The 12,798-nt window shown below is 47.0% G+C and overlaps 1 protein-coding gene across 1 annotated transcript; it reads left to right on the top strand.

Annotated features, from left to right (window-relative positions):
* The first annotated feature begins 8,831 nt into the window (after nt 1-8,831).
* On the top strand, nt 8,832-12,165 carry LOC124594657 (proline-rich receptor-like protein kinase PERK10). Its single transcript, XM_047133027.1, has 2 exons — nt 8,832-8,891; nt 11,866-12,165. The coding sequence occupies exons 1-2, from the start codon at nt 8,832-8,834 to the stop codon at nt 12,163-12,165; spliced, it is 360 nt and encodes a 119-aa protein (XP_046988983.1).
* Nucleotides 12,166-12,798: the final 633 nt, after the last annotated feature.

The following is a 12,798-nucleotide window of genomic DNA, read 5'->3' as shown; positions in this document are numbered from 1 at the left end:
AATGTGTTCTTTTTTCCATTTCCAGGAGTGTACGTCTAATTGTATTTTTCTCGAGCAAGCGTCTTTCTCATTTTACAGGAACTTACATTTATCTTGAACTGTTTGAAGATACTGATGAGGGACAGCACAAACTAGCAATGGCGTGAGTCGTCCATCGGTAGCTCAGATGGTAGAGCACTTGCCTGCGAAAGGCAAAGGTCCCGAGTTCGAGTCTCGGTCGGGCACACAGTTTTAATCTGCCAGGAAGCTTCAATGCGCAAAGAGTTATTTATATGACGGGAAACAATATCAAGTTCAACAAATGTTGCTGCTCAGTTTTTTCGCAGTGTTTACTTGATCACCAAGCTAAGTAATCACGCCACATTTCCCTTTTACCTCTCTCCCTCCCTCGCGCTTCATTCCCCTTGAACCCCCCTCCTCCCCCCCCCCCCCCCGCCCCCCCTCTCTATCTCTCTCTCGCCACGGAAGCAGGCTGGTTGGAGCAGTATTATGCTGTGGGAGACATTCTCGTGCGCTTGCATGGGACCTGTGGTATAAATCAGAGACACGCTGTGAGCTGCGAAGCACCTTCATCCCTTCGTACTTGATGTCTTCCCTGATCGCGATGTCATCTTTCAGCAGTATAATTGTCCATGTCTCGGAGCCAGAACTGTGATACAGTAGTTTGAGGAGCATTACAGTGATCTCACGTTGATGTTTCGGTGACCAAATTCGACTGACGTAAATCCAATGGAACCCATCTGAGCCACTATCGGGCTCCATCACCGCGTACGGAAATCAGCGGCCCATTATTTACGCGTGTTATATGATCTGTGCGCAGACATCTAATGCCACGTACCTCCACAAACCTACCAACGAACTGTCGGATCCCTGATATGCAGAATCAGTGACGTTTTACGTCCCATAGACTGACAAACAATCTATTAAGCAGATGGTCATATTGTTTTGGCTCATCGGTCTATGCAACGTAGTCGACTCCGATGCGGGTGTATAAGGAACGACGTGTAGAAAAGGGATTAGTGTGACACTCGTGTCTTTCCGACTTTCGTACGGTAAATGCGGAAACTTGAACATTGGCGAAGTTATTACCAAATGAGTGGAAACAGGATCAACGTGCTGATATTCTTTTCTTGGCTGAAGAAGGGAAAATACCGGTAGACATCCACTGGAGAAATAAGAATGTGCATGGGAAAGGATGCCTATCGAAAACCTCTGTGTGACTAGGGGTGCCGGAGCTTCATTATAACGCACTCCCGACATCGCAAATGCCGTAACTCAGAAGTTTGGCCAACTGGGATGATTGCATCAATGGCCACGGCGATTTCGCCTGATAGGGCTACCGGTTCTGGACTGTACGGCCTTCGAACAGAAACATTTTGATCGCCCCTTGCACTTAGAAATGACTATAACATAAATGCATGAACTGTATTCGCAGTTGCGAATGCAAACGAACATTAGCTGTCTGTGTAAGGGAATGAGGACAGTGGAAATTTGTGCCGGCCCGGGGCTCGAATCCAGATTTCCCGCTTCACGGCAGATGTCGCCTTGACCGCTTTGGGAATCCATGCACGACTCACGGCCAGACCGAAGCTTCCATGTATCGTCATTGATGCGTCACACATTGTACTCATACACGTGTACGGGGAAGGACATTTTAATTGATAGTCGCTGTCTGGTGTCGGCGCATAATTGCGCTATTTCAGTGCCTGTGTTGTTAAGAAGAACGATGCAATATTCCTCCGGACATGCATGCACCTTCTAAGACGCTGGCAAGCCTATTACACAGGTACAAAATACTGGCTGGATCTTTCTTTGTGGTATGCTGTTTGTGGTGCAAAGTAATGCTTATTATCAGATCCGTTATTGGCAGCAGGCTCTTCTTGATTAGCGAGTAGCTTGAATAAATCTGGATGATACAGTACTCTTCATTACTTCCAAAATCTTCTTGCGACCTTATGCTGTGCCCACATACTTGCTCACTCACTTATAATTTGCCTGGCCACATATTACAACAATGTTTTCGACGTAAAACAATCTGGCATTTGCACGTCAGTGCGTAGGTCTATTCCATTCCCGAGATGCTTCACAACCACTTCTCTGCCTTCACTCTACAACTGAGCGCGCACTCGCGCCAATGATGTTACTGTTACACCAAAGATATGGTCGATGCTTTATTCAATAAATACTTCCTTGGCCTGGCCAGCGTGTTTACTGCAATGACTTGGCATAATAATTCTTTCTTATCCTATCAAAATACACTACATTTTCATATACACTTTGTACTGATAAAATTCTTTAATACATATATTTACGAAAAAAATGGTCATATACGCGAGAAATGAAGTAACTCAAAAATGCGCGAAGCATTGGGTTGCAGTATTCCAAGCTCAGCTAGAGGATGACGAAGACAGGGATCGACCGCCGTCCCTTCAGAGAAACCACATAGGCATCTGGTTGAAGGACGCACCACACATACACACACACACACACACACACACACACACACACACACACACCTATACAGTACCCTCTAGCAGTTTCTCACACAAGCCGCAAGAAATCCATCGCGACATTGTGCTGTCTCTCAGTCAATGACTTCGTGAAACAGTCACCAAGTCTCTGTAAACGACGGTCTAAAGTTCCAGCAATCGCTTGACGCCTAGGCGGAAATTTGTCTAAGGAAACCAGGAACATGTACTCTGTTCCGACAATGCGCCATCTTGTTGCGCAACTCTCGTAGCGTGGGGCGACATGCGTAACCTGCTTCACGAAGTCCGTTTCTAGTTTGTCTAGTTCCTCCTAACCCATCAGTTACAAAATTATGCTGACTCTCAGACATTGATTTAACGAGATATTAGATTCTGATGCCTCGTCGACGTCGAGGTACAAGACAAGACGTGAAAAGAAATCGACTTCGCGCCGCTGTTGGGAAATCCACGGAATATCGAAAGCTAGAGCCGAGCGTTAACTCCAACTGTACTCCTGAATCACTACATCTATACGGGCTACCAAAACCGGATTTCGTAAAGCGATTTCCCAACACCACTTTTATTTGGTCAAGCAAACATTCCAAAATCGATTCTGGAAATCAACTTCTTGCTGCCGCTTTTCCAAGCTCACATTCCATTTTTGATGATGGCGTCCTCTTGGGTAAAATATTCCGGAGGTAAAATAGTCCCCCATTCGGATCTCCGGGCGGGGACTACTCAAGAGGATGTCGTTATCAGGAGAAAGAAAACTGGCGTTTTACGGATCGGAGCGTGAAATGTCAGATCCCTTAATCGGGCAGGTAGGTTAGAAAATTTAAAAAGGGAAATGGATAGGTTGAAGTTAGATATAGTGGGAATTAGTGAAGTTCGGTGGCAGGAGGAACAAGACTTCTGCTCAGGTGACTACAGGGTTATAAACACAAAATCAAATAGGGGTAATGCGGGAGTAGGTTTAATAATGAATAGGAAAATAGGAATGCGGGTAAGCTACTACAAACAGCATAGTGAACGCATTATTGTGGCCAAGATAGACACGAAGCCCACACCTACTACAGTAGTACAAGTTTATATGCCAACTAGCTCTGCAGATGACGAAGAAATTGAAGAAATGTATGATGAAATAAAAGAAATTATTCAGATTGTGAAGGGAGACGAAAATTTAATAGTCATGGGTGACTGGAATTCGAGTGTAGGAAAAGGGAGATAAGGAAACATAGTAGGTGAATATGGACTGGGGGACAGAAATGAAAGAGGAAGCCGCCCGGTAGAATTTTGCACAGAGCACAACATAATAATAGCTAACACTTGGTTTAAGAATCATGAAAGAAGGTTGTATACATGGAAGAACCCTGGAGATACTAAAAGGTATCAGATAGATTATATAATGGTAAGACAGAGATTTAGGAACCAGGTTTTAAATTGTAAGACATTTCCAGGGGCAGATGTGGACTCTGACCACAATCTATTGGTTATGACCTGTAGATTAAAACTGAAGAAACTGCAAAAAGGTGGGAATTTAAGGAGATGGGACCTGGATAAACTAAAAGAACCAGAGGTTGTACAGAGATTCAGGGAGAGCATAAGGGAGCAATTGACAGGAATGGGGGAAAGAAATACAGTAGAAGAAGAATGGGTAGCTTTGAGGGATGAAGTAGTGAAGGCAGCAGACGATCAAGTAGGTAAAAAGACGAGGGCTAGTAGAAATCCTTGGGTAACAGAAGAAATACTGAATTTAATTGATGAAAGGAGAAAATATAAAAATGCAGTAAGTGAAACAGGCAAAAAGGAATACAAACGTCTCAAAAATGAGATCGACAGGAAGTGCAAAATGGCTAAGCAGGGATGGCTAGAGGACAAATGTAAGGATGTAGAGGCCTATCTCACTAGGGGTAAGATAGATACCGCCTACAGGAAAATTAAAGAGACCTTTGGAGATAAGAGAACGACTTGTATGAATATCAAGAGCTCAGATGGAAACCCAGTTCTAAGCAAAGAAGGGAAAGCAGAAAGGTGGAAGGAGTATATAGAGGGTCTATACAAGGGCGATGTACTTGAGGACAATATTATGGAAATGGAAGAGGATGTAGATGAAGATGAAATGGGAGATATGATACTGCGTGAAGAGTTTGACAGAGCACTGAAAGACCTGAGTCGAAACAAGGCCCCCGGAGTAGACAATATTCCATTGGAACTACTGACGGCCGTGGGAGAGCCAGTCCTGACAAAACTCTACCATCTGGTGAGCAAGATGTATGAAACAGGCGAAATACCCTCTGACTTCAAGAAGAATATAATAATTCCAATCCCAAAGAAAGCAGGTGTTGACAGATGTGAAAATCACCGAACTATCAGCTTAATAAGTCACAGCTGCAAAATACTAACACGAATTCTTTACAGACGAATGGAAAAACTAGTAGAAGCCAACCTCGGGGAAGATCAGTTTGGATTCCGTAGAAACACTGTAACACGTGAGGCAATACTGACCTTACGACTTATCTTAGAAGAAAGATTAAGGAAAGGCAAACCTACGTTTGTAGCATTTGTAGACTTAGAGAAAGCTTTTGACAATGTTGACTGGAATACTCTCTTTCAAATTCTAAAGTTGGAAGGGTAAAATACAGGGAGCGAAAGGCTATTTACAATTTGTACAGAAACCAGATGGCAGTTATAAGAGTCGAGGGACATGAAAGGGAAGCAGTGGTTGGGAAGGGAGTAAGACAGGGTTGTAGCCTCTCCCCGATGTTGTTCAATCTGTATATTGAGCAAGCAGTAAAGGAAACAAAAGAAAAATTAGGAGTAGGTATTAAAATTCATGGAGAAGAAATAAAAACTTTGAGGTTCGCCGATGACATTGTAATTCTGTCAGAGACAGCAAAGGACTTGGAAGAGCAGTTGAATGGAATGGACAGTGTCTTGAAAGGAGGATATAAGATGAACATCAACAAAAGCAAAACAAGGATAATGGAATGTAGTCTAATTAAGTCGGGTGATGCTGAGGGAATTAGATTAGGAAATGAGACACTTAAAGTAGTAAAGGAGTTTCGCTATTTGGGGAGCAAAATAACTGATGATGGTCGAAGTAGAGAGGATATAAAATGTAGGCTGGCAATGGCAAGGAAAGCGTTTCTGAAGAAGAGAAATTTGTTAACATCCAGTATTGATTTAAGTGTCAGGAAGTCATTTCTGAAAGTATTCGTATGGAGTGTAGCCATGTATGGAAGTGAAACATGGACGATAAATAGTTTGGACAAGAAGAGAATAGAAGCTTTCGAAATGTGGTGCTACAGAAGAATGCTGAAGATGAGATGGGCAGATCACATAACTAATGAGGAAGTATTGAATAGGATTGGGGAGAAGAGAAGTTTGTGGCACAACTTGACCAGAAGAAGGGATCGGTTGGTAGGACATGTTCTGAGGCATCAAGGGATCACCAATTTAGTATTGGAGGGCAGCGTGGAGGGTAAAAATCGTAGAGGGAGACCAAGAGATGAATACACTAAGCAGATTCAGAAGGATGTAGGTTGCAGTAGGTACTGGGAGATGAAAAAGCTTGCACAGGATAGAGTAGCATGGAGAGCTGCATCAAACCAGTCTCAGGACTGAAGACCACAACAACAACACATTCCATTTTCGCCACCGAGTAACGCAAAATCGTTTTTGAAACGTGCTTCGGCTGTCGGGTTACGACTGGTTCTAAAAAATTCCTGCTAATATAGACGGAGAGACTTTTTGCACAGTGAAGGGCAAGTAGAAATATTACACTGAGCATGGCTTCTAATATGTAACTGAAGAGAAGTAGCCGACTAAGTCAGAAACTGGAACAGTTGAATTCCAGGCACGCCGGCCCGTGTGGCCGAGCGGTTCTAGGCGCTTCAGTGTGGAACCGCGCAACCGCTACGGTCGCAGGTTCGAATCCTGCCTCGGGCATGGATGAGGTTAGTTAGGTTTAAGTAGTTCTAAGTTCTAGGGGATTGATGACCTCAGATGTTAAGTCTCATAGTGCGTAGAGCAATTTGAACCAATTCAAGGCACCATATTTGACTTTGCTAGTAAATCCGCTTCAGGCCTTAACATGCAAACGTAGCAGCGAAAAAGGTTTCCGAAATTTGGTTTTCGTCTTCCGGGAGATGTGTTGTATGTAAACTCAGTCATCAATGTGAGTACTGCCTTGACCACTACTCCACCGTTCTCGATCTCTGACTTCTGCTGAACCAGTTGTTAATCCATGATGATCAGTGCAGTTTGTTCACTAAATCCTTGGTCCGCTGTACGATATATTTTTGAACAAAGTGGAGAACTGCGGGAGACATTCTCTGTTTTCTCTGAGAGATTAAAGAACAAATAAGGATTAATAAACGATTGTTCGGAAGTGTATAGGTTCCATGTCAGAGAAATTTCATGTATACCATGCAACTATAATACGTTCCTGTGGACGACAAGCTATCGTTTGCTTCTAGCTACCGAAAGTTGCCTGCAGCGACATCTTGACAGTCGCGTGACCATTCCTTCCGCCAAAGGCACTTTATACACCGAATAGCCAAAGAAACTGGTAGACCTACCTAATATTGTGTACGGCCCCCGCGAGCACGCAGATATGCCGCAACACGACGTGGCATGGACTCGGCTAATAGCTGGAGGGAATTGACACCATGAACCCTGCAGGACTGTCCATAAACCCTATGAATATCAAGGGGTGGAGATCTCTTCTGAACAGCACGTTGCAAGGCATCCCAGATATGCTCAACAACGTTCATCTCTGGGGAGCCTGGTGGCCAGTGGAAGTCTTTAAACTCAGAATGTTATGTCCTAGCCAGTAATGCCAAACGAGCCCGCTGCCAAAAGGTTGGCAGCATCAAAGTCCGGACGCCGTCCGCATAAGCAGCGCCAGCGAGACAGCAAATCGCCGCAAGTCTGCGCGCGCCACCGCTGGCTTCTGGCTTCTTAAGCGCTGGAGTCGCGAGCGCTAGGACAGTTCTGTATTCGCCGCTCAGTTGTATACTCGCCACCGAATTGTGTACTTGGTAGTCAGTTGTGTGTTCATCGCAGCAGAGTTGTTGTTTGTCGTCAGCCGACGCTGACCTAGCCGCTCCGACTCGAACTAGACAGATTTCTGTAGACACCGAGTTCACTACTGTGTTTCTGTATCTTCATGAATAAAGATAAGTACCGACTTATTTAATCAGAGTGTTTGGGGTTTCATCTTTCTGTTTACTGTTCCAGCGGACCGGTCGGCCCGCTATTAAAAGTGTGGCGGTGACTTCGTAAGCCATTTCTACAGCCAGTTGATCTTGTTACAGAGTCAGCAAATACAAAGTCTGGTGGAAGCAATCGCCAAACAAGCGGCTAATCCTCCAACACAAAAGGAACAAGCACAGGCAGCACCACAGTTCCGGGCTTTTGATGAATCCAGAGAGGAATGGCGAGAATATTTCGCGCAGTTGCAGGCGCACATGACAGTCTACAAAATCACAGGTACTGAGCGGCAGCTTTATTTAATTTCCACTGCAGGCGTGGAAATCTATCGACTACTTTGTAAGTTGTTCCCGGAATCCCAGCCAGAAGCTTTAGACTATGACGTTGTTGTTAACAAGCTTGCTGAGTATTTCGAGTCGCGAGTTCATGTGGCAGCAGCCAGATTCAAGTTCTTCAGATTAAAGAAACTGCCACATCAATCTAATAAACAGTGGTTAACAGATTTACGGGGCCTCACCCGTCAGTGCCGATTTAATTGTGTGTGTGGAGCTTCCTACAGTGATGTCATGTTAAGAGACGCTATTACTCAAAACATTGCAGATTCTCGTATTCGTGCTGCTATCTTAAAGTTGCCTGACCCGTCCTTAGAGACTGTGATGAACATCATTGAAGCCCAAGATACTTTTGACTATGCTGAGTGTGAGTTAGATCAGCCATGTATTTCTCAAATTGCCTGTGCTAAGCAAGTTACGTCACGCCCGCGGCCCCACCGGCAGAATCAGACTGTAAACACTAGCCGGCCGCGTCATGTTAAACACATTCGTCAGCCGCGTGTGCAAAATGATAGAGTTAAGTCTTGCCCTAAGTGTGTTCTTGCTCATCCTCGTGAACGTTGCCCGTTAAGAAACGCGGTTTGTCACTTTTGTCAAAGGAAAGGACACATCCAGACTGTTTGTTTGCGTAAACGCAAGAACAATTCTAGTGCTGCCCAGCCCATGGATGTTCATGTTCTTCAAAGCCAGCCCGCCCAGAAGGTCGCGTTTCAAGACTCTTCCACGGTTCGTGTGGGTAATAAACTTGTTCGCAATAAGCCACCCACCCAGCCCTCTGCTATGGGACCCAAGCGTAATTCAAACGCTGTAAAACGTGATGTACAGACTGCAAGTGACGCGGGAGTTGTTGTTCCACCCGCCCAACCCACGAGTTGTCGTAAGCAGCGAACACGCGCTAAACGCGCTGATTTTGTGTCTTCCGCCTCCACTGCGCCGATCCAGAGACAGTGTAATAAACTAATTGTGAAGCTACGCATCCAGGATAAGACCTTCAATTTTCAATTAGACACTGGTGCGTCTGTGACTCTCATAAATAGTGCTACGTATGCGGCTATCGGCCGCCCTAAACTTTCAGCGGCAAAACATTCTTTAGCTACTTATAGTGGCGAACACATTCCTGTGTTAGGTGTATGTAGCGTGCCAGCCACATTCCGTGGCAATACAAAAACAGTTTCATTCACAGTGCTCCGCGCTACAGACAGTGTAAACATTTTCGGATTAGACTGTTTTGACTTGTTTGGCCTGTCTATCCAGGACAATGTGTTGCAAATTAATTCTGTTGTTGTTCCTCAAGACAGCATAACCGATTTGTGTAAACGATACAGTGACATATTTAAAGACGAACTAGGTTGTGCTGCGAACTTTGCCGCTCATATTACGTTAAAAGATAATGCACAGCCTCGATTTTGTCGTGCTCGTCCAGTGCCTCACGCCCTCCGGGCACCAGTAGAAGATGAACTTCGTCGTTGGCAAAACAACGGTGTTATTCAACCCGTTTCAGCGAGCCAGTGGGCTTCTCCCTTAGTTATTATAAAGAAACCGTCTGGCAAGTTGCGTTTGTGTGCTGATTTTAAGTCGACAGTTAATCCTCAGACTGTCATTGATTCTTTTCCTTTGCCTAGACCGGACGAGCTGATGGACAAGTTAGGGGAAGCTCATTTCTTTTCCAAAATTGATCTCCGTGAAGCATATTTGCAATTGCCCCTCGACGAGCAATCACAACTGTATTTTGTCATAAACACGTCGTTGGGGTTGTTCCGTTTTCTGCGTTTGCCTTTTGGTTGTGCGTCAGCTCCAGCTGTTTTTCAGCGTTTTTTGTCACAACTTATGGCTAATGTGCCATCGTGTTGCAACTATTTAGACGATATTGTTGTGTCCGGTCGGACGCCTGCTGAACATTTCCGTAATTTGGAGTGTTTGTTTAAAGTGTTGTCTCAGGCAGGCCTACGTTGCGACATCGATAAATGTTCATTCTTCCTTACGGAGCTGGAGTATCTGGGACATGTTATTAATGCTCAAGGCATTCATCCCTCCCGGTCACATTTAGCAGCTATTCGTGATTTACCCGCCCCTCGCAATCTGCATGAATTGCAAGCAGTTCTTGGCAAATTGACGTATTATATTAGGTTTATACCTAATGCATCACAGATTGCTGCACCGTTGCATCGTCTCCGCCGTAAGAATGTTCCGTTTGTGTGGTCAGCTGATTGCCAATCAGCCTTTCACCAGCTTAAAGAGGCTTTATTGAATGATCGTTGTCTGGTCCATTACGACCCTAACAAGCCTCTGGTGTTAGCTTGTGATGCCTCTTCTTTCGGCCTCGGTGCTGTGTTGTCTCACCGAGTCGGTAACACCGAACGTCCTATTGCGTTCGCATCTAAATTGCTAAACAAAGCTCAGAGTAATTATAGCCAATTGGACAAGGAAGCGTTGGCTATTGTGTTCGGTGTCACAAAATTCCATCACTACCTCTATTGTAGACCATTCTATTTAGTAACAGATCACAAGCCCCTGACGTCACTGTTTCATCCGTCTAAACCAGTTCCTCAGCGGACAGCTCAGAGACTACAACGTTGGGCTCTTTTGTTATCACAATACCAGTATGAGATACTGTATCGCCCTACAGCTCAGCATGCAAACGCTGACGCGCTTTCTAGATTGCCGATTGCTGCGGATGATGTCTTCGATTCCTCTGAAGACTCTTGCCATCAGATTGACGCCGATGAGCATCAATCCCTCCGGGATTTTCCGATTGATTATCGTCAGGTGGCACGTGAGACAGCTACGGATCCTCATCTGAGTTTACTATTACGTTTTGTTCAACGTGGTTGGCCGTCCAAGGCAAAGGACATATCGGATCCTGTGGTTCGTCGCTATTATCCGCAACGTCATCTGTTGTCTGTTTCGCACGGAGTTTTGCTGTTACGCACCGAGAATGACCAGCTTCGTGTCGTGGTTCCCCAAGTGCTCCAATCCCAGGTCCTCGACTTGTTGCATCAAGGTCATTGGGGAGTGGTCCGCACCAAGCAGCTTGCCCGCCGTCATTGTACATGGATCGGCATTGATAAGCAGATTACGCAGATGTCTACAGATTGTTCGACGTGTGCTGAACACCAAGCTGCTCCGCCTCAACGCTATTTTGAGTGGGCACGCCCTGCCGGTCCCTGGCAGCGAGTGCATATTGATTTCGCTGGAATTCTCGTTGGCTCATCGTGATTTTCCGTTTGTTGTGCCCATGCAGTCTACAACGTCTGCACAAACTATACAGGCGTTGACTTCAATTTTTTGTACTGAGGGTCTTCCAGAAGTTTGTGTCTGACAATGGTCCACAATTTACCTCTGCTGAATTTGAAAGTTTTTGTTCTGCCAATGGCATTCGCCATGTTCTTACTCCGCCGTTCCACCCTCAATCGAATGGTGCAGCGGAACATTTTGTACGCACATTCAAGGATCATATGGACCGCCTTCGTGCTACGCACTCTCGTCAGCAGGCCCTCATCACGTTCCTGTCGTCGTACCGGACGACGCCACGCGACGGCCCTTCGCCTGCGGAGCTTCTCCACGGCCGTCGTCATCGCACCCTACTACGGTTGTTGCACCCCCCGGATCGACCCGCCGCTTCTGAGCATCGCACGCGTTTTCAGCGCAACGACGCCGTTTTTTTCAGAGTTTATCACGGTCGCCGTCGTTGGGAACGTGGTACCGTGATAAGTGTCCAGGGTCGCGGTTTTTATACTGTTCAAGGTGCTACTGGGGTGCACAGGAGGCATCAGAACCAGTTGCGCCGCGCTGGCCGCCCGGATTCTGCCGCTCGTTCTTTGTCCCCGGATTTGGCCCGCGGCGGGTTCCAGCCGCGTCTTCCGACTTCGCTGCCGCCCCCAGGGCAGCAGCAGCAGCCGTCGCCGCTACCACGCCGACAGCCCGTCCCGTTGATGCCTCCCGCGCAGCTTCCTCCGGGAGCGCCCCAGGTGGTCGCTCCGGCGCCTGCGGTCCCTCTTCAGTCGCCACCGCCTTCGGAGCTGATGGACGTCGACCCCTCAGCCGGGCCGCCTTCCCAAGCGGTGGCTGTGCAGCTTGTCCTGCAGCCGCTTTCCTTGGGCACCCCCAAGGAGTCTGACACCGCAGCGCCTTGTCCGCCGCCCACTCAGTAGCCGTCGACGCAGCGTCAGGAGACGCTGCCTCTTTTCGTGGGTCCCGACGCCCCGTCGCGTCCAGTACCAGAAGCTGCGCCCGTGGTCACAGGCGTGCATCCTGACCTCGGTTTTCAGTCGGTGTTTCCCGAGGCCCCGCGCAGCCAATGCTGGGGTGCGGACCGGGGACTGCCACCGACAACAGTCTCCGCCCCGGTCTCTTCTGCTACGTCTGCGGCCAGACCCCTCCCCCGCCGTCGACGCTCGCCACGTCATTATTCAACGACGGTGCGGCGATTTGGGGGGGAGGAGTGCTATGTCCTAGCCAGTAATACCAACCGAGCCCGCTGCCAAAAGGTTGGCAGCATCAAAGTCCGGACGCCGTCCGCATAAGCAGCGCCAGCGAGACAGCAAATCGCCGCAAGTCTGCGCGCGCCACCGCTGGCTTCTGGCTTCTTAAGCGCTGGAGTCGCGAGCGCTAGGACAGTTCTGTATTCGCCGCTCAGTTGTATACTCGCCACCGAATTGTGTACTTGGTAGTCAGTTGTGTGTTCATCGCAGCAGAGTTGTTGTTTGTCGTCAGCCGACGCTGACCTAGCCGCTCCGACTCGAACTAGACAGATTTCTGTAGACACAGAGTTCACTACTGTGTTT

This window comes from Schistocerca americana, chromosome 2 (assembly GCF_021461395.2).
Source record: "Schistocerca americana isolate TAMUIC-IGC-003095 chromosome 2, iqSchAmer2.1, whole genome shotgun sequence".
Classification (NCBI taxonomy): Eukaryota; Metazoa; Arthropoda; class Insecta; order Orthoptera; family Acrididae; genus Schistocerca; species Schistocerca americana.
This window is presented reverse-complemented; position numbering and strand designations above follow the sequence as displayed.